The sequence below is a fragment of the Ochlerotatus camptorhynchus genome, unplaced genomic scaffold (assembly GCF_037179485.1).
Source record: "Ochlerotatus camptorhynchus isolate MF236.1 unplaced genomic scaffold, CSIRO-AGI_Acam_v1.1 ptg000080l, whole genome shotgun sequence".
NCBI classification, from domain to species: domain Eukaryota; kingdom Metazoa; phylum Arthropoda; class Insecta; order Diptera; family Culicidae; genus Ochlerotatus; species Ochlerotatus camptorhynchus.
This window is the reverse complement of record NW_027040570.1, coordinates 728647-754476: the sequence shown is the minus strand read 5'-3', so window position 1 is coordinate 754476 and position 25830 is coordinate 728647. Positions and strand designations below refer to the sequence as shown.

At 40.3% G+C, this 25830-nt stretch overlaps 1 protein-coding gene across 3 annotated transcripts in view; it reads left to right on the top strand.

The window, feature by feature from the left end:
* Nucleotides 1–25830, top strand: part of rl (Mitogen-activated protein kinase rl) — a 325879-nt gene that overhangs the window by 24554 nt on the left and 275495 nt on the right. For all 3 annotated transcript variants that reach the window (XM_065217845.1, XM_065217844.1, XM_065217843.1), the window contains exon 2: nt 1152–1681. In XM_065217845.1, coding sequence (XP_065073917.1) covers nt 1479–1681 — 203 coding nt within the window. In that variant the 5' untranslated portion in view covers nt 1152–1478. The remainder of the gene's footprint in view (nt 1–1151; nt 1682–25830) is intronic.

The following is a 25830-nucleotide window of genomic DNA, read 5'->3' as shown; positions in this document are numbered from 1 at the left end:
AGTATTGCAAAAAAGTGCTGAGAAATATTTCAAAGAAATTTCCAACGAAGCTTTGGGATAAATTTCAAAGGAATGCTATGGAGAGGAACAATGTAATCATTTTTAGAGAACTCAAAGAAGAGTTTCTAAGGAGTTCTGAGGACCATTTCAAGGAATTCACGGAACCACTCCAAGAGAATTCTGAGCGGAATATTGAAAGAATTCCGAAGAATACTCAAGGTAATACTTAGTGATTACTGAGGAGAGATATTGTCAGCGCAATACTTTTGGGGATTCCTACTTAACACAGTGAGAATTGTCAAGAATTTTATGAGAACTGCAAGGTGGATCAATCAGGTGAATTCTTCTCGAAAACAAAAGAAGCGCTCCAATGACATTTCAATTTGTTTGGAAGAAATTGAAACTCGTATGATGAAATTGAAGCAGTGTTAAATTTTTACAATATCTCAACAAGTTGTCACTTTTTATCTAATCTAACGGTACGTATGGAAAGGTAAACAAGAAGTAGTCTTTGATGGAAACATTCCATTTTTTAAAAAAGGAAATGGTATACTAATCTCAACATGAAACTTCAGTGCGATAATTTATTAGCTAGAGAAAGTTATGAAAAGGATAGATTAATCAAAAAGTGTGAAAATTGAACATTCACGTTCACGTTCAGTTCTTCCATCAAGTGAGCTAGGCAAAGGAGTGTAGATTTGATTACTAGTATCGCATCAATGGCCCTACGCTTAATTTCAACTTCTGTGCAATTTTCACTCTGCCGTACCCTAATGGAACTATCAATCTAACCTCTACTGAACTTTCTCTAACTCATAAATTATCGCACTAAAGCTACATGTTGATTTTAGTATAGCATTATCTCCCAACTTTATAATTGTAAACTTTACGTATGAAGTAACACAAATTTTGATTGCATTCCATTTTTTGTTTAAATCCATTCGAAAACGAGAACTAAAGTACGAGTTGTGCTGAGTATGACGGAAATTAGATCTTAATTAAACAATGACGTTTTAAACCTACCTGATTTTGTACAGTCAGCAGTTTTGTTTCAGTGTAAAATGGTATACTATTTTAGATATTAATTTTCGCATTTTTTAACTGCATAAAATTAACTGTTTTCCATTTTCTTCTTTTTCCCCCTCAAACAGTGCTTGCCAACTGAAGGTTGTGTTTATGTTCGGTTTGATAAGGCGCGATAAGTGAAAAAGTTTGGAAAAAGTAGATCACCATAATTGGCGAAAACCAAGTGCCGGTGTGTGCGAGTGTGTGTGTGTGTGTGCGGTGCGCGCAATACTCACTCAGTTTGGTGCCGAAGAAGCCGGCTGTGGGAAAGAAAAGCAATCCGTTGCAACCCGAAGAGCAAGTGATACGAAAGCAAAGAAGCGAGTAGCAAAACAAACCGCGCAACCGGTTGGCAGTTTTTCCAACCCCCTAAAGGAGAAGAAAGCGAAAGAGCCGGATAGAGTGTGTGAAAAATGGCGGAAGCCGCCGGTCAGAATAACAACGCCAACGGTGCCCAGGCCGGGCAAGCCCCCGGCGTCGGTGGGGGTGCAAATTCCAACAACGGCGTCACGAATACCAACCCCAACGCGGAGGTCATCCGCGGTCAGTTGTTCGAAGTGGGACCACGCTACCAGCAGCTGGCCTACATCGGCGAGGGAGCCTACGGAATGGTTGTGTAAGTATGGATTTGATTGCTGTTGGGGTTGTTTGATTTTCTGCGGGCTTGTTTGCTTCTGGTGGCGATGGGGTGGGATGGGATTGCGGATCAGAGCAACTTTTCCGTTAGTGAATTTTTAAACCCACTCGTGATTAAGTTTGTTCGCTTTTGAAGTTTTAACATTTTCCACCACAGGCAACGTAATATATCCTTTAATTTCATCCCACATAGATAAAATGTATCTTGGCACTTTTGTATATTCGCAAGCAGTACTTTTCCGCTTGACTGCGCCTTAGCGGATGGTATTCGAGTCTTGGGTGTATCCTGTCAGAAAAAAATAAAATAAACGGAAATGCCACATCTGCAGCGATAGGAAAAACCGCACCACGCCCATCTCGCGTCCATGCACGGCCGATGAGAGTAACTCTAGACGAATGAATATGACGAAAATCGACAGATATTTCACCCAGTCTATTAGTATACTCATAGACTGAGTAAAATGTTGGTCGATTTTCCTCATATTCATGCAGTTTTTGAAATTTTGAGTTAAATTTGACTCAGTTACTAAGTTCTAGACGAACACATGAAAAGGGTTAATGATCCTCATGGAATCAATGACTTTGAACGTCGATTTCTCGTGTATTAAGATTCATTCAGGCAAACAAACAGCAGCATCTGGCAGAGAAAGTATGCTCTATAAGATGTTGTAGTAAGTTTGCGTAAGTGTGTTGTCATTCGTTAGAAATCGACGTTTGAAGTGGTGCTCATTGGCCCTTTTCACATGTTCGAATTCAACTCAAAATTGCAAAAAGTGGGGTTACTCAGTGAGTGAGCAAAAACGCCTTGAATATGAGAAAACTTGATCAAAATTTTACTCAGTCTAGGCGTATACTAATAGACTGAGTGAAATATTTCTCTATTTTTCTTATACACACGAAGTTTTTCCTGGAAAATTGAGGAAAATTTTACCCTCATCTAAAAGTGCGCATGCTTTATGGCAAATTTCCATGTAGAAAGACTCATAACATTCATTGGGTACACATAAACAAAAAGCACAGTGAAATCTTATGAAACTCGGGGGCACCATGACAAGAGTGTCTGATCACACATATAATTGATGCATGTGTCCGACACATTGAAAACATTTAGTAGGTTCTATTTGAGAAAACATGAAAAACAATGTTTGCTATATTCCCTCAGTGTTCAGTGGGCTATTTGCAATATTGAGTCGAATTTGGCTAAACTTTGAGCTACTCTGATTGGCCGTGTGAATCGCATAAAAGGGAAAACTGTTAACGACCGACCGACCGACCTAGCCCACCCGCAGCAGCCCCCTGAATGGATGACTTTCGAGTGAACGTGGAAAATCATTAATCCTGCTTTGAGTGTTTGTGCAGCTGATGGGCAAAGCCACAAGTCGGTGCTGACTTCTACCCGTCGCCTAGCTTTGCAAATCACAACCACGATGACGACCGACCGGGCAAAGGAAGTGATAAAGACGACGATCCCATCAGAATGATATGGAGAAGATGGGTGTGTGGGTGTGTATACACGATATTATAAAATCGCGCATCCCCTGCCAGTTGGAACGAGAAGACCTCAACCCGATCAGAAATGGTTTTCAATTTTTAAAGGTCATGGGTAATTAGGCCGAATGCCATTAGACCGAGTGGGTCACTTAACCGAAATTGTAATAGTTGTTCACGGATATAGAAAATAAAATCGGGGATTATTTTTGAAATCTTGGACGACTTTTTTTTTAGATTTTGCAAATGTTGCGAGATTTCAGCGTTTGAATTGTTTTTTTCAAGAGTTGAAATCATAGACTTTAAAAAAATAATCCTAATTTTAAGCAATTTTGGAACGACGTTCTACCAGATGAAGCAAAAAATTTCAGATTTTTCATAGCCAGGCATAAATATGACCCTATTTATTCGATGTTCTAGAAGCAGGGGGACCAGTGACAATCGGAAAAAAATATATTTCGTTCACTCTCAGGAAAACAATATGATTTCTAGACCAGCAATGGAAATAGGCGGAGCAACCAAACGTAAACACAAAATTCTAGAGAATCAAAACACTCTCACGCAAACTAACAATGCCATTCGATAAAGGAAGTTTGCTCTATCAGATGACGGTGTAAGATTGCTTGGATGTGCTTTGATTCTCGAGGAATTTGCGTTTAAAGCTATTGTTTACGTTTTATTGTTCCGCCTATTTCAATTGTTGGTTTAGATTTTTATAAAAATCCAGGAAAATTTAGCAGAAATTCAAGTGATAAGACCAAGGTACTTCAATGAAAAATTCCAATGGTATTTTGAGAAGAACTCCAATGGAGTTTTGACTAGAACTCCATCATCAAGCGGAACAAGTCCGTTTCCAATACATCGGCCATGGCATTTTTGGACGTCGAGAAGACGTTCGAAAATGTCTGGCATGATGGCCTAGTGTACAAGCTGCATCGATACAACTTTCCGATCTACCTCGTGAAGATCATCAAAAACTACTTGTCGGGCAGATCATTCCAGGTCTACTTGAACAATATCCCCTCTGATACGTTCAACGTTGATGCAGGGGTCCCTCAGGGTAGCCTGCTTGGGCCTATCCTATTCAACATTTTCACGTCAAACGTTCCTCCCCTGCTGGGTGGTGGTATCCTCTAAATGTTCGCAGGTGACACCTCGAGTGATCCGTGCTCTGGCGAGTAAACTACAATCAGGCCTGGATGTTCTGTCCGACTATTTCAAGAGCTGGAAGATTTGTCTCAATGCAGCTAAAACACAAACCATTCTGTTTCCACACTCAAATTCACCTCGGCTTGTTCCGCCTGCTAACGTCAAGATCCATCTTGATAGCTCTCCCATTGAATGGTCGAGTGAAGTAGTCTACCTTGGTCTCACCCTCGATAGCAAATTGCTATTCCGATCCCATGTGGACAAGACATCCACCAAGTGTAACATCTTGATCAGGTCGCTCTACCCTCAGATAAACAGGAAGTCCAGCCTGCCCCTCAAAAACAAGCTTGCTGTCCACAAGCAGATCATTCTGTCGGCTATTGAGTATGGTAAAGGGTGATCGGTCAAAATTTGGTCAAGGGAAAACGCGTGTAAATCGGTGAAATCGTTTATTTAAAAAATCAAATTAAATTTCTTTTTCAAGTTCAATTAGTATAAAATTCAGGAAAAATATTCAGTTAGGCCTCCGCTTTTCCAAATCCGAATTGCCGGGCCTTACGCTTGACCCCTGCCATCAGATTTTGTACAGCCACCTTGTCCACCTTCTTCGCCGCAGAAAGCCAGTTTGCCTTGAACTGCTGCTCGCCCTTAGCAGTTTTTTTGGTCTTCTTTAGGTTCCGCTTGACAATAGCCCAGTATTTCTCAATTGGGCGGAGCTCTGGCGTGTTGGGAGGGTTCTTGTCCTTGGGAACCACCTGCACGTTGTTGGCGGCGTACCACTCCATGGCCTTTTTACCGTAATGGAAAGATGCCAAATCCGGCCAAAACAGTACGGAACAACCGTGTTTCTTCAGGAAAGGCAGCAGACGTTTATTCAAACACTCTTTCACGTAAATTTCTTGGTTGACAGTCCCGGAAGCTATGAAAATGCTGCTTTTCAAGCCACAGGTACAGATGGCTTGCCAAACCAGATATTTCTTTGCGAACTTTGACAGTTTCATGTGCTTGAAAACATCTGCTACCTTTCCCCTTCCTTTTGCCGTAAAAAACTCCTGTCCCGGAAGCTGCTTGTAGTCGGCTTTGACGTAGGTTTCGTCGTCCATTACCACGCAGTCAAACTTCGTCAGCATCGTCGTGTACAGCCTCCGGGATCGCGCTTTGGCCGTCGTATTTTGTTTATCATCGCGATTTGGAGTCACTACCTTCTTGTAAGTCGATAGTCCGGCTCGTTTTTTGGCTCGATGCACGGTTGTAGACGATACACCCAGCTTATTTGCGGCATCTCGGAGAGAGAGGTTAGGGTTTCGCTTGAAACTACCGGCAACTCTCTTTGTCGTCTCAGCGGCTTCCGGTTTTCGATTTCCCCCCGATCCAGACTTCCTGGCTGTCGACAAACGTTCCCCAAACACTTTAATTACATTTGTAACGGTTGATTTGGCAACTTTTAGCGATTTTGCCAACTTTGCGTGCGAGTAGCTCGGATTTTCGCGATGCGCGAGCAAAATTTTGATACGCTGCTCTTCTTGCTTGGACGGCATTTTGACAACTGAAGAGTGAATTCCAAAATCAAAATAGGAGCAACATTCTACACACACACACCTTCAAAATGAGGGGTGTTCAGGTTTTTTAAATGCAAAATTGAAAGAAATACGTCAAGTTGATATTGACCAAATTTTGACCGATCACCCTTTATGCCAATCTGGGAGAGTTGTGCTAAGTGCCACCACCTTAAGCTTCAGAGGATCGAAAACAAGATCCTCAGAATGATCCTTAACAGTCCACCGCGAACTCGTTATTCTGAGATTCACCACCTGGACGGTCTTCAACCACTCGAGGAGCGAAAGACTTCCACGCTGGAAAGGTTCAGAGTCGCCTGTCCGAGATCAAACACCAGATCATTCGTGATTTGGCAAACTAGTTTAAGTAGTTAGGTGGGTTCCTGTGCTCACGTAGGTAGGTTATCAAATTTTTAAATTCAAACGAATCCCATAAATTAGCGCTATACGCAATCCTCACATTAGAATAACCAATTAACTAGAACAAAACTGAAGAGCCAAAGGCTAACCAATTGAAATATTCAAACCAAATGTTGAAACATAAAAAACCAGCAAATAAACGTAACTTTTACTACTACTACTTGACTAGAAGTCGAAGACAGTTATGAGAGATCAAACTAGAAATTTAAGGTAGTCTGCGAGAAATTTCATGACGATTGTGAAGAGAATTCTTGGTCCATTTCTAATGGACCACATCATTCTATGATCTCGATGATGTTCAAGTCACATATCTTGAAAAAAATTAGCCTTAGACCGACGACATCATATCAAGAAGACTGGCAACTTTGCCAGAATCCAAGCGACACATACAATAGCGCTGCGCTTGAGTGAAGGTAGAAGCAACGCATAGAAAAACAAACCTTTCTTCTGAGGATGTAATCTTTGCTATCAAATTCGTTCAGTGTTCACTCGGCTGTCGACAAAAGCAGGCCACTCTCGATGTGTGTCACGCGATCGTCTGTTTTCTCGGCACCAACCATTGTGTGGTCCTCCTCATTGTTCTTCATCAGCAGTTCTTTCGATCGATGCTTCGTCGACTTTGGAAAGCAACTGTTTCGTGATGAGTGTGGGAGTGATGACCACGTTTTGCGTCCATTGCTGCAATGGAAGCGCTCTGACCTCCGTTAGCGTAACTGCCATATAATGAAACCACTGGAGGAGGCTTTTTGGATAGCGGAAGATAAAGTGTTTATTGTGTTGTACCTTTTGACTATAGTTTTAAGATGTATTGTATAGTGACCAAGAATTCTCGGCTCTGTTAAGTTAATTCGTTTGAGCCTTATCAAATAAATTAATAAACAACAGATTCGGCAGATGACGTGATTGTACCTGTCTCATAGCGTTCGTATGAGAAAATGGAAGAGTTGCCAGTCTTCTTGATTTGTTGTCTTCGCTTAGACTCTAAACAAATGTCCAGAATCTTGGAAATTTTCGTAAAATTTTGAATAGGTCTCATTTGTATCAAGTTCAAAGTATCTTTAAACAAAATCTTAATTCTATCTCTCACACTTTATAATTCAGTCCAATGACCCATTCAGCCCGATAGTGTCCGGTTGAGTGACCTTAAAAAATCCACGACTCTGTTATTCCGTAAATTCTAGGACTTTCAAGTTCCTCGAAAATAACAGCAAAGGATCACTTCCAGTTAGCAGGGTGTCTACTACCTGGAAAAAACCTGGAAAACCGGGAATTTACAGGGAATTTTATTTTTTCTGGAAAAACCTGGAATATTCAGGGAATTTTGCTTCCACTCAGGGAATTTTCCAATTATCACTTCATTCGTAATTCAAAAGAAGTTTTTCGTTCCCTTTCTCGAAACGTTCCTTAAGGACACTGAACTTGACAAGCATCTGACAGCTAAGACAACGTGTGCGAACGAGACAAGTTCATTCAGAGAGTCTTGTCACGCTCGATCTTCGCTGATTTGTATGTGGAGGATCAAAATCGTCGTAAAAAGGAAACAGCCGAAAAAGAGAGACTGGCAACCGTCAAAAGGAAGCATACGAAGCATGCCAGACAGCAGGTCTGAGACCCAACATAGAATTTTTTTTGAGCTTCAGAGAGGGTCGGAGATCTACTGAGAAATTTGTTGAGCTTCAGGGTAGTTCGTAGATCTTGAGAACAGAACTACAAACAAATTAAAAGTTATTAACAGAAATTCATAAAAACAAAATCACAAGAGAGGTCGTAGATCTTCAGATAAATGTTCAAAGAAATTTTCAAAACTTCAGCAAAAATAATTTCAAATCAATTTGTAAAACTATAAGCGAAATTTTACAAATCTTCAGGGAAATTCGCATAACTTCAGACAAGTCCAAGAATCTACAGTGAAATTTTCACAGAAGTTTGGAGATCCTCGAAACATTATTCAACATCACAAAAGTTCGTAGATCTTCAGAACAAAGCTATAGAACTTTGAAAAAAAATCACAGGACTTCTGAAAAAATCACAAGAATATCAGAAATGTTAATGGATCTTCAGTAAAAATTGCAGAACTTCAGGGATTTAAAAAAAATAAATATTTACACGATTTCAGAAAAAATTGTAGATCTTGAGAGAAACATTTAAAACTTCAAGGAAGCTCAAATATTTTCTGATAAATTTTAACAACTTTAGGTAATCTTCAAGGAATTTTCAAATCTTCAGGGTAACCCTAGAGGAATTTACAAAACATCAGAGAAGTTTGCAGATCTACTGAGAAATTTATGGAGCCTCAAGTTTTTTTTGTAGATCTTGGGAATAGAGCTACGGAGCTTAAGACAACTTTACAGAACTTCAAAGATATTTGCAGGAATTTGACGGAAAGTTTCACAGTTTCACACAAATGTGAGATCTTCAGAAAAATTCGTTAAATGTCAGAAAAGCACCTCAATTCCAAAAACAAATCGCAGCGAAGTACAAAAGTACAATATTTTGAAGAACTCCATGGAAGTCGGAAATAGATAAATCTAAAGAACTTCAGAGAAGTCCGTAGACCTTAAGAGAAGTCTGTAGAACGTCAGAAAATTCGTACGTTTTTAGAAAAATTTGCAAAACTTCAGCAAAACTCGCAGATCTGCGGGAAAGTTCGCCGATCTTTAGATCAAGAATCCACAAAGAAATTTAAATAACTTTAGAAAAGTTCGGAGATCTACTGTGAAATTTATTGAACTTCAGGGCAGTTCGTAGATCTTTAGAGCAGAAATACAGTACTTCAGAAAACTTTACAGAATTTGAAATAAATTTTAGGAACTTTAGAAAAGGTAGGGGTAGGGTAGGTCGTAAATCTACTCAAAAATTAGCAGATGTTTAAATAAATTTTCAGAATTTTACTGCGGTTCTTGGATCTTGAAAGACATTCACAGAACTTCAGGTAAGTTCGCTGATCTTTAGAGATATTTGCACAGCTTCAGAAAAATTAGAAAAACTTCAGAATACTTCCTAAAACTTCCGGAAAGTTCAAAATTTTTTTAGATAATCTTTTAATTCTTTAGAAAATTGTATAGATGTTCAGAGATATTTGCAGATATTCATTGAATCATGAAAATCTGCAGAGAAAATTACAGAACTTTCGAGAAGTTTGTAGATTATTAGAAATGTTGTGAACATCAGAGATAATTGTTGATCTTCAAGGATCTTAAATCTTCAGGGATTCAGGAACTTTGTAGGTTTTTGAGAAAATTTGCTGAACTTCTGAAGAACACACAGAACTTCAAAGAAATCTGTAGAACTACCGAGACATTTGCAGATTGTCAGGAAAGATTCTTGATTTTTAAGGAAATTTTACCGGAGAACAGAAACAAAACTTCAGGGACGTCAGGAGGTTTGAAGACCTTGCAGAATTGAGTTGTTAACAGAAATTTTCAGAACTCAAGGAATCATGTACATCTAGTGAGAACTTTTCCCACTAGCTTGTCTAAAGTTGGTATCGACATCCTGGCGAAGTTTTGAAATCCATTTTCATCTTCATATTGCAGCTCTTGATGGACAAGATGAGCCAAATCCCTGCCGGTGTTCCTCCTGAGCAACCATTTCCTACTCTACAAAGTTCACCTTCTCTTTCTCATTTTATTTAAAATAATAAAAGCAAATACGTCTGCCGAAACTAGAGCAATTTTCCGGTAATTCATGATGGAAGTATTTACTTTTGATTCCTGATACAGTTTTGTTTTGAAATCTAAATTGACAGTTCTTTCGACATGTGCAAGCAGTGTGAACACCAGCAAACAGGGGGGTTCGATAAAATAATAATGTGTATAATTTGTATGCACCTGGAATTTTTTTCATCCGACCTGGAAAAACCTGGAAAACTCAGGGAATTTGATTCCTTGGATTGAGTAGACACCCTGGTTAACTAAGATAACTTTATTATCATTATTAGATAACCCATAATTGTGGGATGACTGTTATCTGAAAACGAGATAGTTGCCAGTCTTCTTGATATGTTGTCTTCGGAAAAACTCTAACTAGAACTCCCAGTCAATTGCGAGAGTTCATATTAAAAAAAAAGTTTCTCTGTGGAAAATTTCATGACGATTGTGAAGAGTATTTCAGTATCCGTGAAAAATGCCGAGGGAATCGATTCAGAGAAGTATCTTTCATAAAGAAATCCAGTTCCAGGCCATATATGATATAAAATGGGTATGGGATACAAAATTTGACTCAACCTTATCAGATTTGCATGAAATTTTGCATAATAATGTGTTATGGGCAATCGTTCACATTTTTGCAAAAATTCGGCCATTTCGGATCTTGTATTTTTTTTTTCAAAATGGCGTCGTCAATAAATTGTAGCACTGAAAAGTTACTCCTTATAGAAATGACGCCTGAGACAGTTGTTTAGAAAAGTAAAGTAATTCTGGGAAAAATATACCAATAGGGGAAAAGTTGGCTTCAGCAATACCTTAACTTATTATCGTTCGGGAGGTAAACAAAGTCCTAGAGCACTCAAATTTGGCCAATAGTTGCTCTGAAACACAATGTATCCACATGCCAAAATTGAGCTCTCAAGGACGTTGTACGATAATAGATTAAGATATTGCCGAAGCCAACTTTTCCCCTATGTCTTCCGTATTTATAATTTTCTTTTTTAATGAAGTTCATGAAAAATGCTAACTTTAGGAGTATTAAAAATTGACAAAAATCGTACAACATCAACTTTTGGACATGGTTTAAACTTCTTGTTAACTCGCTTTTATATATTTAAAAAATTACAACACCTAAAATGGCCGAATTTTTGTAAAAATGTGAATGCTTGCCCATAACACACAATTGTGGAAATCGGAGAAGGTCGAGTTTTTTTCTTGATTCGACATTTGGCGTGGAACTGCTCTAATCTAACCCAAGGGAATCGAATTTTAAGGGTAAAATTTCAAAGGAATTATCCGAAGAGTTTTAAGGCAGTTCCAATGTAATTCCAAGGTATCTCGAAAAGAATATTTAGAGAATTTCAAGGGGAATTCTAAGTGAATTTTCAGATGAATTTAAGGGAGGACTCCAACATTTTTAAGACAATTCTGATGTGAATTGCATGGAAATTCTAAAGAGATTTCAAGTGAAATAAATTTTAAGTGAAATAAAAACGAAACTTTCGTGAATTCTTAGAAAAAACTACAAGGGACAGCCCGATGCGGTTGTACGCAATGGTGACGTACGACTACGTGGTCTTATATAATACATATTTTTTATAAACTGCAGGCAAAAGAACGTAAGAATGAATTTTAGCCACAGAAATCAGTATGAATTTCATTGATTTGCCTTATGAAAAATAATGTTGGGAAAAAAATAAATCGAAGCATACTGGAACCGAACCATGGACGTTGCGACTACGGGGCCCGTGTGTTGACCACTCGTCTTTCAACGCTTGGAAAAATGCAATTTTTAAAGGCGTAAAAAAGCTACCTCATGTTACCCGAAAATCGTTCATAAGTCATGCTTATGAAATACATGTGTTGTTCATAAGTCGAGCCTTATAAAATTCTTAAGTCTATTTGCCTCAATGTAGGAATAGGAATTTGAGTTGAGCGAGGTTTTCTCTGTTTATTCTCTTTAGTATGACGCGCTTGACATAGATGGCCCACAGCGGCTCACGAAGAGCTACTGATTTCTATCAATAGCGGTGCGGCTTCTTCCTCCTTCTATGGATGCTCATGTGGGCTGCAGCTCTCTGCTTGCAGGCAGCCTTTCGTTGTGTACTGAAGAACAGTGTTTAACGCCACGCGCCGAAAGCACTGCTGCTGCTGCTGATGCCGACGATCGGATACCACCACACTCGGTGATTGGAACTGAATCCGATCAGTGGTTGAGGCCAGCCTTGATAGCTAGCTGCTTGTGGGGAGTCTTTCGTTGTGTACTGGAGAACAGGGCGTCACTATATCAGCTTCAATCAACCAAATCGATGCGACGAAGAGACTGCTGGCTTTCTTTTTCTGTTAAAGTCGAACAGCTTCGCAGCATTCTACAACCTCAGTCGGCGTGCACAAACAAATATTCAATCGCTTGTCTCTCTTTCTCCCGTCGCTCCATTGGTCTTCCTTTCTAGCTTCGGTGAAACGGATGAGCGAAAGAGCGCTCGACTTTGATAGTTTTCTCTTTCATGAAACACATCAATAGAGGTTTCATGACGTATATCACGGAAAATGAAATAACAAATTTAAAGCATTCCTCACGTGAAAACACTTGAAGATTACACGTAATATGTTCAATTTATCTTCCATCCACATATTTATCTAAAAAAAATTAACGAAAACGGGACATAACGCATTTTAAACAAATTGAAAGAGCGGTTATAGAGTGTTCGTGAAAGGGGATTGAAAGCCATAATGAGGTTTCGTTTAACTAGAATATCGACGTTTGTTACATTGAAAGCGATGATTAAAGCAACGACGAGAAGTTCCACAGACAGCCTTTCCTTCTAAGCGTCCTACTTTTTTATTTTTGTTTCTTGCTGGTAGTCTAGCTAGGCGTTATAGAAATGAAGCGTCGAACACGTATGTATGAGAGAAACAAAACACGAGATATGATAAAGTCATCGATTTAACAGATACGTAGAAATTTGTCTGATCGATTGGTGATAAAATGATTGAAATTGGTCCAGGGGCAGCTGAATTATTGACGATGAAAATCTTTCATAATTTTGTTACATGTTCCACTTTCGATTTTCACAAAGTGTACTCCCATATAGAAATCTCAGACGTAGTCCTACGTTAAATAAAACTTTAAAATGTGCAGAGAATCTAAGCACATATTAGGATGAATTATTTGGAGTGTTCTGTAGAGAATTTCTATACTGTTAAGGACTGAACACAGTGAAAGCGGCATAGCGGCAAGCGCAAATTTCCAATACACTGGAATCTATTTGACATTGTACTAAACCACGTTTTGCTTTCAAAATTGTGGAAAACGGTGCGGTGCGGTTGAACGCCAACTAGATAAATGCTCAATGTTTCTACTTGCATTTTTGTTTGTAATTTTAACCAGAACATTCAAGATGTGGTCAAAATAATCTGGTATTAGGTCGTATTAAGTAGTCAGAACAACGTTAGTCAGATTCCGGTTATGTTCCGGGTATCCCGGGGAAGTGGCCAGATTCTTCTAGAAACTTCACCCTCATGCGACACAAACTACAAGAGAACTTTAAAATAATATCATTGGTGGGCAAATTAAGTACTCCGAATCACGTTGGCCAGATCCGGGCAAGTCTTCAAACTTCAGGAAAATTCTGCGAACTTAAGAAGCAAACTTCTGCGGCTTCCAGCAAAGTCTGCGTACTTCAGGATAATTTTGCGAACTTCTAGAAATTTTTGCGAACTTCAGAAATCTTGGGAACTTCAAGGTAGTCTGCAAATGTCAGGATAATTCTTTGCCCTTCTAGAAAGTAATGCTGAATTATGAAAAATAATTGAGCATCTGGAAAGTCAGAAAAGTAAAGTAAATTTCTGCCAACTTTTAGAAAATTCTGTGGAAAGTTCTGCAAACTTTTGGGAGGCTTCGAAAAATTCAGTGAACATCAGAAAAATGATGCAACCTTCAGCTAAGTCTGCTAACTTCTGGAAAATTCTTGTAACTTCAGAAAAAAAAAAAGATGAACTTCAGAAAACAACTGAAATATTCAGATAAATCTGCACACTTTAGGAAATTTCTGCGAATTTCAGAAAAGTTTTGTGAATATTTGATAAATACTACAAACTTCAGGGAAATTATGCGGCTATCTGGGAAATCTGAGAATTTCAGGAAAATCCTGCGAAGTAAGTTGAACATACTGAGAGGTTAGCACATATAATCGGTAAGAGAAAAAATCTAAGGGCACCGGTGGGATTCGAACCCACAATTCCCATTCAGTACACGGGTGCATTGTCAATTATACAACGGTGGACCTATAGTGTCTATGGATGTATTTGGTTAATGACATTTGAGACACCTTCAGGAAAATTCTAGGAACTTATTTTTTTGCAGATCCTGCCGTTTCTGTACAACCTGCACGGTTTTATGATATTTCCAATAGCTTCCATTATTTGAGACTATTTTTTTCTCGATAAAATGATCATGGACGAATGAAATTAGTGAAACCACTGAATACAAAACACTGGTTTGTTTACCTACAGAAAGTAGCAAAACAGCGGATCAGAAGAAAAAACGCAAATGCATTGTGGTTAGAAATGCGGCAAAGCGGCAGCGGCACCGGTGATTTTAGTACAATGTGCATTTACCGCTATAGCACTGTGCCGCTGTCATTGTGTTCAGCCCTATCGTTTTTTGCTGAGTATTAAAAACCGGGAAATTTTTCAGATTTCTACCAGAAAAACCGGGAAAAAATGGTCAATAGAACATGTTTTTTAGGGAAATTACAGCAACAAAAGTAATCTATCAAAAGATAAATAATTATAATCAGCGAATCCAAACACATAAAGTTCAACAAACGATACAGTCATAACGCTTGCTACGATTACAATGACAAACTCGCTCTTTAACATAGCTTGATCGGAGTGGTAGAAGGATAATTATATATTGCTTGCCTGTTTTGTTGTAAATGGTTCAGTTATCGCTCAGCTTCTGAGACGTGTAGACGTTTTTTCAACTACGCTTATCAGAAAGTCAGGCATTTTTTACAATTGTCCTTGTGTCGCCGGGCCACGTCGCGTGCAGTGTTTCCGCGATGAGGCGAGAAAACACCTTTCGAATTGATTATTCGAATCTCCCTCTGAAGCCATCGTATGAAAAAACCTTACGTTTTTTGCCGTACGGTACTTGGTCTGAAGAGGGAAGATGTGAAGAGACTACAGTGTCATAGAGGCGAATCATGCGCGTTCGTTAAGGTCGCCGACCTAGCTTTGGCCCAACAAGTGGTCGATGAACACGACGAAAAGCACGAAGTGGAATGCAGTGGAAAAAAATACAAGCTCCGTATTACCATGGAAGATGGAAGTGTCGAAGTGCGTGTGTGGGATCTTCCCGAAGGTGTGTCGGAAGAGAGGATTCTCGAGTTCCTCAGTCGGTATGGCGAAGTTCTTTCAATCCGGGAGCTTATGTTTGGTGAAGGTCACGAGTACGGTAGCGTGCCGCTTGGAATCTGGTCTGTCCGCATGGTGGTAGAATGAAAGATCGATTCGTGGGCCACTATCGACGGAGTGAAGGCGTACATTGCCTACAAGGATCAACTGCAGTCGTGCCGTCACTGCCACGAGCTGACACACACGGGCTACGCTAATGTGGCAAAGCAAACGGGACCACAACAGCAGCAGCAACAGCAACAGCTGCGAAAACCATCGACCCCGAAGCCGCCACGAAATAAACCAGCTGGCCCGAAGCCTGCTGCGCCACCACCGGTAACGTCGGAAACTTTTCCCGAATTGCCACCGTCGACAAGTGAGAACGAACTGTTCGGCCAGAAAACTCACACCGGCCAACTCACCACGCCAACAGAGATGGTAGTACTATGCCAGAATGCGAGACCCCAACACACAACAAAACCCCAACCTCCAGCATCGTCGAGAACGCTCATCAAGGTGACCGATATCAGTTTGGATTCGGTGGAGCTGTTCAAAAAGCCTGGTGGTGTACCTCCACGCAGTAAATCGAACGGCAATGAGACAGACGAGTGATCGCTTTACGAATGCAAGATGTCACTCTTGTCAACATCTATGCCCCGTCGGGCACTGCACATCGTGCTGCTCGGGAAGAATTTTTAAACGACACTCTTGGCTACTATCTCCGCAACCGCACCGAGCACGTAATTCTAGTGGGCGATTTCAATTGCGTGCTTCGCCCAAGTGACTCGTCCAGCCCGAACACAAGTCCGTCACTCAGAACGGCCGTCCAGCAACTACAGCTTCTCGACGTGTGGGAAAAACTGTACCCACGAGATGCTGGCTTCACCTTCGTCAGCAGAAATGCACGATCCCGTCTTGATCGTATTTACGTGAGCACCGGGCTTCGCGACCATCTACGAGCGGTGCATACTCACGTCTGCTCGTTCTCCGACCACAAAGCGCTGATACTCAGACTCTGCCTTCCCCACCTTGGACGTGAACACGGCCGAGGTTTCTGGTCCCTTCGCCCCTACCTGCTGACCCACGAAAATGTGGCGGATTTCCAATACTGGTGGCAATATTGGACCCGTCAGCGCCGAAACTACGCCTCCTGGATGGAATGGTGGCTGTCGTATGCTAAGCCCAAAATCAAATCTTTTTTTCAAATGGAAATCGCGAGCTGCTTTCGACGAGTTCCATAATGAACACCAGCGGCTCTATTTCGAGCTACAGCTAGCATACGATGGCTACTATCAGAACCCAGCGATGCTAACTACGATCAATCAGATCAAAGGCGAGATGCTGGCACTGCAGCGCAACTTCTCGCACATGTTTATGCGCATCAACGAGACATACGTGGCGGGAGAACCTATCTCCATCTTCCAACTGGGAGAACGGAGAAAAAAGCGAACCGTCATTACCCGGTTACAAACCATGCAGCACGATACCATTGATGATCCTCACGCGATCTAGGCGCACATGGTGGATTACTTTTCCCGCCTATACTCGGAAGAAGAGAGAGCAGATGATGAGAACACGTTCGTCTGCGAGAATGCCATACCACCCAACGACGAGTTAGATGAAGCGTGCTCGAGTGAGATCACCACGTCAGAGATTCTCGCTGCAATACGGGCCAGCGCATCCCGTAAATCCCCCGGCTGTGATGGTCTCCCGAAAGAATTATACTACAGCATGTTCGACGTCATCCACCGAGAACTCAATCTGGTGATGAACGAAGCGCTCACTGGCAACATTCCTGAAACGTTTGTAGACGGTATCATTGTGTTGGTCAAGAAGAAGGGTGGCGACGACACAGCCCGCTCGTATCGTCCCATATCGCTTCTATACACGGACTACAAAATATTCTCTCGCATTCTCAAAACCCAGCTGGAGGGTGTGATGCGAGCGCACCACATACTAAGCGACGGGCAGAAATGTTCAAACTCAGAGCGAAATATCTTCCAGGCAACTCTCGCTAGTCTCCGTCATCATCGTCGCACCGGGAAACTCATCAGCTTCGACTTAGATCACGCTTTCGATCGGGTCCGGCACTCATTCCTTTGCTCTCCGAGATCACTTCCCGCTCCACATCTCGACTGCTCGTGAACGGGCATCTCTCACGGCCGATCGACATCCAGCGCTCGGTGCGGCAGGGGGACCCGTTGTCGATGCACCTCTTCGTGCTGTACCTTCATCCGCTTGTGTGCAGACTTGAGCAAACATGTGGGCTTGATCTGCTGGTGGCATATGCGGACGACATCAGTGTGATCGTCACATCAACTGCACAAATCGATTCGATTCATGGGCTATTCACGCGTTTCGAAATAGCCGCCGGCGCCAAGTTGAATGTACGCAAAACTGTTGCCATTGACGTTGGATTTTGCGAGGGAAATCAAATCGACGTCCAGTGGCTGCAAACAGTGAAGATCCTGGGAGTGATTTTTGCAAACTCGATTCGGTTGATGACGACGCTGAATTGGAATGCAGCGGTTGGCAAGTTTGCGCAACTGATGTGGCTCCAGTCGTCTCGAACCCTGACCCTACTTCAGAAGGTGACTGTGCTGAATACGTTTGGAACATCTAGGATTTGGTACCTTTCATCCATTCTACCACTACTAGGCGTACACATAGCGAAAATTACGTCAAGGATGGGCACCTTCCTGTGGAGTGGGATAGTCGCCCGGGTACCATTGATACAACTGGCGCGCAGCCGGGAGCATGGTGGACTGAAGCTGCAATTACCGGTGTTTAAGTGTAAGTCGCTCACCATCCACCGACATTTGCGAGAGATTGATTCCCTACCTTACTATAGATCCCTTCTTTTCCACGATAATCCCCGCCCAGCAATTTCTATAGATCTTCCCGACATCAAATTAATCCTATCAAATTTATCCCACAATCCCCTCCAAATCCAATATAACCCCTCCGCCGATCAAATCCATCAGTATCTTATCCAGCAAATCGAACTGCCAAAGGAGGCAACAGTCCGGAAAACGACTGGCCACGCACGTGGCGAAACATTGCTGCGAAGCAGCTCTCTTCAACGCAGCGATCGAAACTCTACATGCTCGTGAATGGTAAAATCGAGCACCGAAAACTACTGTTCGTAATGCAGCGAGTACCGGACGAAAACTGCACACATTGTAGCAATCAAACGGCGAAACTCTTCTCCATAAATTTTGTGCTTGTACTCGTGTCGGCCCGGCTTGGACCGAATGGATGGAGACGACTCTCTTTTGAAGACTTGGTGATACCTGTCCTAGTAGGAATAGACAGAAGAAGGCGTGTGGAAGTGCTTAGAGATTTTATTAAATACATTTGCTTTGTTTGTGACTGTAAGGATAGAATTGATGTAGATGCACTGAAATTTCACCTAGATCTAGAATAACAAATTGTAAATACTATTATCAAATGAACTGACCAATAAAACTTACTTACGAAAAAAAAATGGTAGACAAATTGAAATTACAGCTGCAGTTAAGCCAGCCAACGCCGCCACACACTTTGAAATGGCGAAGATGCTGGATTCAAATTCTATAAGACACAGATGCGTCCATTGGAAAATTCATCCTCGAAAACTTGCATTTTTTTTTGTAACTGCACTGCAATTTCTTATTCGGGATGGCTACTCACTTCAAGCTGCTCCCCGCAATTCAATGACAGTGTGAGTGCAAAAAGGTTGATGTTCTCTCGGTGCGAACAGTTAGATTTCCCTGATTTTTCCATGTTTATCCTTTGCCACCGTCGTGGTCGTCGTCGTCGTCGTCGTCGGCATTTTCCAAAGCTAGTTAGCTATCATCATCTCGTACTAGGAGAGATTCGAAGAAAGTCGAGGCGAAAAACGGAGGGATTGGTTGGAGTATGCTCACAGTACACGTATTACTTCAAAGGAAACTTGAACGTGTTTGACGTCGTAGTGCTGCTTAAGACCACCTCGATGGAGCTCGATGGAAATGTGCGCTCTTATTTTTTGTGCTGCTTCACCAGGAGATTATCAAATTATGCGGAAAAGTTTATTTTCCCTTTGAGAGTAAATGGATTTAGAATGCCTTTGTCGTTCGACATGGGTTTCGATGTTTAAATAAGGTGTTACAATTTTGAACAGAAAAGCGATCGTTATAACTAACTTGTGGTCATTGCAAATAATTTTGAGCAAATAGTCCCAAACCATCCATTCGTGCCTTATCTAGTAATTTTCTGCAAAACACAACATTTCCATCGAGCAAATCCGGCTCAATTTGTTCATCCTTTAAACCTCCACCAAATGCTCATAACTTGCGAACGCAACGACGTGTACAACACCTCTCCAAAACCAAAAACCAAAAATCTACGAGAGCACGATTCACCTACCAAGCACTCCGATTCCCAGGATCTCATCTGTATTAGACAATCGGAGAACAACAACCGAAAATTCGATAATTGCAGAAACCCGTGCCTAACGCAATCATCGAGATAAGCTTCCGTGTTGGGTGTGCTTTTTGCTGCTTCTGCCAACCCCGGTTGGAGAATTATCATTCGCCATAACTTTCGTCGTTTCTCGTTATAGGAAATGCTTCGGCCCCACATTCCCAGACAAGTTAATCCTTTCGTTCGCTCCCTTCCTGCGTCAGAGGTCAGAAGCTCGTGGGGGATCGGGCAGATAAATCTTCGAATCCTTTGCCGGCAAATACGCGTGACAAGTTAAGCTTGCCTTTTTCTCCCGAACACATCCGATATTGCTTCCGCTGATAGACACAAGACGTGACATATGGGGTGCGGTGCGAGTGCGACTGACTGGGGGACCATTCTAAAGCCTGTGTGTATTTCAGTGAAACATCAAAAGGCACCGAGGGCAGATAATAGCGCTCCTATCACATTCGATAAAGCTCCCTTGATTCTATCTGTTTCCAGGAAAATTGGGACACGCACGAACATGCACGAACGTAAAAAAAAAGGACAACACATATGTGACAGGTAGGGGGAAAGCAGTGCTATTTTTCATCAACGATTCGAGATTTATTTACGAAAGCTTTTACCCATCCCCGGGTGATGGAGGGATTCCATATGGATTCGCGCGGTGGACGGCAGTGATGTGATGACAACTGTCATAATAATGACGATGCTGTCATATTTTCTACCATGGAGCTAAGCCGACCTTGAGTAGAAGAAGAAAACGGAGCGATCGAGATGGTTTCATCAGAAACCTAACTTCTAGGAAAAAGTAAGGAACAACGCGAAGGATAAGGATCACGACGAATGGACAGCTGCTGTTTTCGTTGTCGCTACTGTGTGACAGATTTCTCGGCAAAAGGCAGAATGTATAAATTGGACGTTGCCATGACAATTGGAAACCGTGAAGTAATCATCGCTGGAAGAGAAAATGGTGTTTGCAATACTAAAACGATGAAATGCTCCTTAAACATTGGAAAAATGCTCTGTCCGTGTTTTTTTTAGTCGGAGGAGTGGAACGACGGGCAAGACTTGGCGTAAGGGCATTCACGCCTCTTACGCTAAAAACAGCGTTGTAGTGAGGGCCCTTGGCAAATAATTAAAATGGCGTCCCTTTCAAAATTCATTCAATCATGCACCAGGTTTCTGAAAAGAGAGGGGCAATTTCATTTTCAGATTCGAAACTGTGAAAAATCGTTCCAAAGGCATTATCTCGTGATTCTTGCATTTTATGCTAGTGGTGTCTTTGGGAAAGTTTTCTTCTTTTGCCAATTACCCATAGTATCAGAATCCTTAATATTTTGGGATTTTTTTCAAGTAATAGCAATTAGATAGCTTAGCTAAAATTCAGAATCCCCGGTGCACAGTGGTCCAGAACTATGAAAAGACCGTCAAAAGTCACTATCTCGTGAATCTTGTATTTTAGACTAGTTATGTCTTGAAGAAAGTTTCTGAATAAGATAAGCTCCTTCTTTTGCCATTAACAGATCAATGATTAATCGCATAAATTCAGCAATCGACCAAATTTTCAATAGCGACCAAAAATATCCATTAGTGCCGACCCAATGACGCGTTCGGCTAGATAAAATTGATAAATAGCAGATTTTTAGCGATGGGCCCAATCTTAGATCCATAGGCCAACATTAGAGCATATCTTTTTTATTTTTTTTATTTTTTTTAAATGTCATGAAAAATGCACTCAGATTCTCGTTTACGTTCAAAACGTATTTTTAATACAAAATTACAATTGTTTCAACGTAAACGAGAATATAAGGACCGCAATTAAAATAATTAGATAACCTTGACACACCCAACCTATAGTTGTGCTGACTACCCTTTTGACGTAGAACTACGTCTTTGTGGACTATACTGGGGAGCAATTAAAAAAAAAGTGACGAAAAAACATTAGGTTTTGACCGCTTGTAACTTTGTCATTTATAGGTGAAATTAAAATCCAAATACATCGATAGGAAATAACTCTATCAATCTGCTGGAATAAATACTTTTCCAATTTTCCATAACTTTTGAAAAATAGACAAATTATAATGTTATCACTGTTTTTTTTTATGAAATAAACGTTTTCTCCAAAACCAGTCATCATAATCGAGTACCACTTGGTTGCACATCGTTCTGCTTTTTTTTAACTCTTTATTTGTTCCAAATTCAAAATAAATTACATTTCATTTTAACCTAGGTGCTCCAGTTACTGCAGTAACGTACCAGCCTTAATTGTTATGATATATATCTAAGTGTTTTTACATTGTTCATGTCTAGGCAATTAAGTATTTTAAACAGGTTTTTTAACCTGCATGTCAGTATAACAATTGATATCTTAAAACTAAAAACTAAAACTAAATCTTATCTAAGTATAAAGGGAATTAATCGTTGCAATTGAGGATTGCAACGATTTTTGCCTGAAATTATTAATTATTTTGTTGGACATTTGTTCTAAAGTCTCAACATTCGAAATTCTATGTACCTCGGTAGTACTGTACCAAGGAGGCAACTTCAAAATCATTTTCAGAACTTTGTTCTGAATCCTTTGAAGTGCTTTTTTCCTGGTAGTGCAACAACAAGACCATATTGGCACAGCGTAAAGCATGGCCGGTCTAAAAACTTGTTTAAATATTAGAAGTTTATTCGTCAGGCAAAGTTTGGATTTCCTGTTTATAAGAGGATACAAACATTTAATATATTTGTTACATTTGGCTTGAATGCCCTCAATGTGATCTTTAAAAGTTAATTTTTGGTCAAGTATTAATCCAAGATATTTCACTTGGTTTGACCAGGAAATTGGAACTCCGTTCATAGTGACTATGTGACTACTACTAGGTTTCAAAAACGAAGCTCTAGGCTTATGTGGAAATATTATAAGTTGAGTTTTGGAAGCGTTGGGAGAAATCTTCCATTTTTTGTAAATAAGAAGAGAAAATATCTAAATAACACGAAGACTTCTTCCTTTAGCGGAAATGCCTGTGTCATCAGCGAACAAAGATTTGTGGCAACCCTGAGGCAAATCAGGGAGGTCCGAAGTGAAAATGTTATACAATATAGGCCCAAGAATGCTACCCTGAGAAACTCCTGCACTAACAGGTAGTCGATTGGATTTGGAATTTTGGTAATTTACCTGCAGAGTTCTGTCAGTTAAATAATTCTGAACTAATTTAATAATATAAAGTGGAAAATTAAACTTTTTCAATTTAGCAATCAAACCTTCATGCCAAACACTATCGAATGCTTTTTCTATGTCTAGAAGAGCAACTCCAGTTGAGTGGCCTTCAGATTTGTTTGAACGAATTAAATTGGTAACTCTTAAGAGTTGATGAGTAGTTGAATGCCCATGGCGAAATCCAAACTGCTCATCTGCAAAAATTGAGTTCGTATTGATGTGAAGCATCATTCTATTCAAAATTATCTTTTCAAAAAGTTTACTTATTGAAGAAAGCAAACTTATTGGGCGGTAGCTAGAAGCTTCAGCTGGATTTTTATCCGGCTTCAAAATTGGAACAACTTTTGCATTTTTCCATTTATCAGGAAAGTATGCCAAATGGAAACATCTGTTAAATAATTTTACCAAGAAAGACAAGGTACTCTCTGGGAGTTTTTTGATGAGGATATAGAAAATTCCATCATCACCTGGAGCTTTCATATTTTGAAATTTTTTAGTTATAGACCTTACTTCGTCCAAATCAGTCCCCCAGGAATCATCAAAAATATTTTCCCGAGAGAAAATATTCAGAAAATCCCGAGCAACCTGATTCTCAATAGGACTAGTAAGACCCAAACTGAAATTATGGGAACTCTCGAATTGCTTAGCAAGTTTCTGAGCTTTTTCCAAATTTGTGATCAAAATTTTACCACCTTCTTTAAGCGCTGGAATAGGCTTTTGAGGTTTTTTCAAAATTTTTGTGAGTTTCCAAAAGGGTTTGGAACTCGGGTCTAATTTAGAAATATTATTTTCAAAAGTGTTGTTCCTCAGGGCAGAGAATCGCTTTTTAATTTGTTTTTGCAAATCCCGCCAGATAACCTTCATGGCAGGATCGCGTGTTCTTTGATATTGTCTCCTACGGACATTTTTAAGACGGATCAAGAGCTGAAGATCGTCGTCTATTATAATTTAATCGAATTTAACCTCGCATTTTGGTACTGAGGTAGCTCTTGCTGCAACTATAGAAGTAGTCAGAGATTCAAGAGCATAATTAATTTCATCTTTGGTTTGCAAAGGAATGTTTGGATCGAAGTTATGCTCCATAAATGTTCGATATTGCTCCCAATCAGCTCTATGGTAATTGAAAGTAGAGCTGTTGGGATTAGAAATTATTTCTTGGGATATTTCAAAAGTTACTGGAAGGTGATCAGAACCGAAGTCAGCATGGGTAACCAATTGGCTACAAATATGACATGAATCAGTTAAGACCAAATCAATAGTTGAGGGATTTCTTGCAGAAGAAAAGCATGTTGGGCTGTTTGGATATTGAATAGTGTAATAACCTGCAGAACAATCATCAAACAGAATATTACCATTGGAATTGCTTTGAGCATTATTCCATGAGCGGTGTTTTGCATTAAAATCACCAATAATGAAGAATTTAGACCTATGACGGGTAAGTTTCTGAAGTTCACCCTTGAGAAAATTCTTTTGCTGGCCTACGCATTGGAATGGCAAATAGGCAGCTATAAACGTAAGTTGTCCAAATTTTGTTTCAACAGAAACTCCCAAAGTTTCAAAAACTTTGGTTTCAAATGAAGAAAGAATTTTATGTTTTATTCGTCTATGAATAATGATGGCAACGCCACCACAGGGTCCATCAAAACGATCATTTCTATAAATCAAGTAATTTGCGTCCTTCTTAACCTTATGGTCAGGTTTAAGGATCGTTTCAGTTATAACGGCAATATGCACGTTATGAACTCTCAAAAAGTTAAATAGCTCGTCTTCATTATCTTTAAGAGATCGAGCATTCCAATTTAAAATGTTTAATGCTTTAAAATCCATTACTGAATTTTAAAGTCATGACAATATTATTTGCAAATTTTACTCCAGTTTGAATAGCATCAAACATGGAGTTAGATTTAAGCATATCAGAAATTATGTCAATTAATGATTTCTGTAAAAATTCCATTTTAGGGGCAGTAATGCTTCCTAAGTCAAAATTATCAAAATTTCCGTTAGAATTACTTTGGTTAGTATTTTGATTTCTACCCGCTGCAATAGCAGCATAGGTAGCTCCATTAACTCGCTGAACATTGTTAGCAGCGAGGGGAGTAGGTACAGATGAAAAATTTGAAGCAGGGGAGATATTTGTACCTACGGGTACGAATGTAGAATTTGTTCCTCGCTGACCGTTGTTAACAGCAGAGGAATTTGTACCTGGTCGGAAACGTGGAGCGTTTCCTACCTGACGGTAAGAACGAGATTGTAGGATCGCTTTCCCAAAAATTGGATTTGTGGTTTTCACCACAATTTGAACATTTAAATTTCTTAGGATCTTCCTTCACAGGACAGTCGTCCTTTGCGTGAGAGGAATCACCACAATTCATGCATTTAGCTGGCATGTAGCAATTTTTAGTTCCGTGGCCCCAACCCTGGCACTTACGGCACTGAGTGAGGTTTTGGAAATTTCCTCCAGTCTTCCTGAAGTGTTCCCACTTCACTCGGACATGGAGCATAAGGCTAGCTTTTTCTAAGGCCTTAAGGTTGTTTAGTTCACTAGACTTGAAGTGAACTAAATAAAAATCATTAGAAATCACGTTGCGCGAATCGCCAGGACGGGATTTCATTTTCATTTTGCTTACTTGGAGTGGCACAACTCCAAGTAATTTTGCCAGTTCATCTTTGATCTGATCCAGGGATTCACCACTGGGCAGTCCTTTCATGACAACCTTGAACACACGTTCAGTTTTGGTGTCGTAAGTAAAAAATTTGTGCTTCTTCTCAGTAAGATACTTGAGAAGCCATTTAAATCCGTCCAAGGTTTCAGCCAATACACGGCATTCACCTC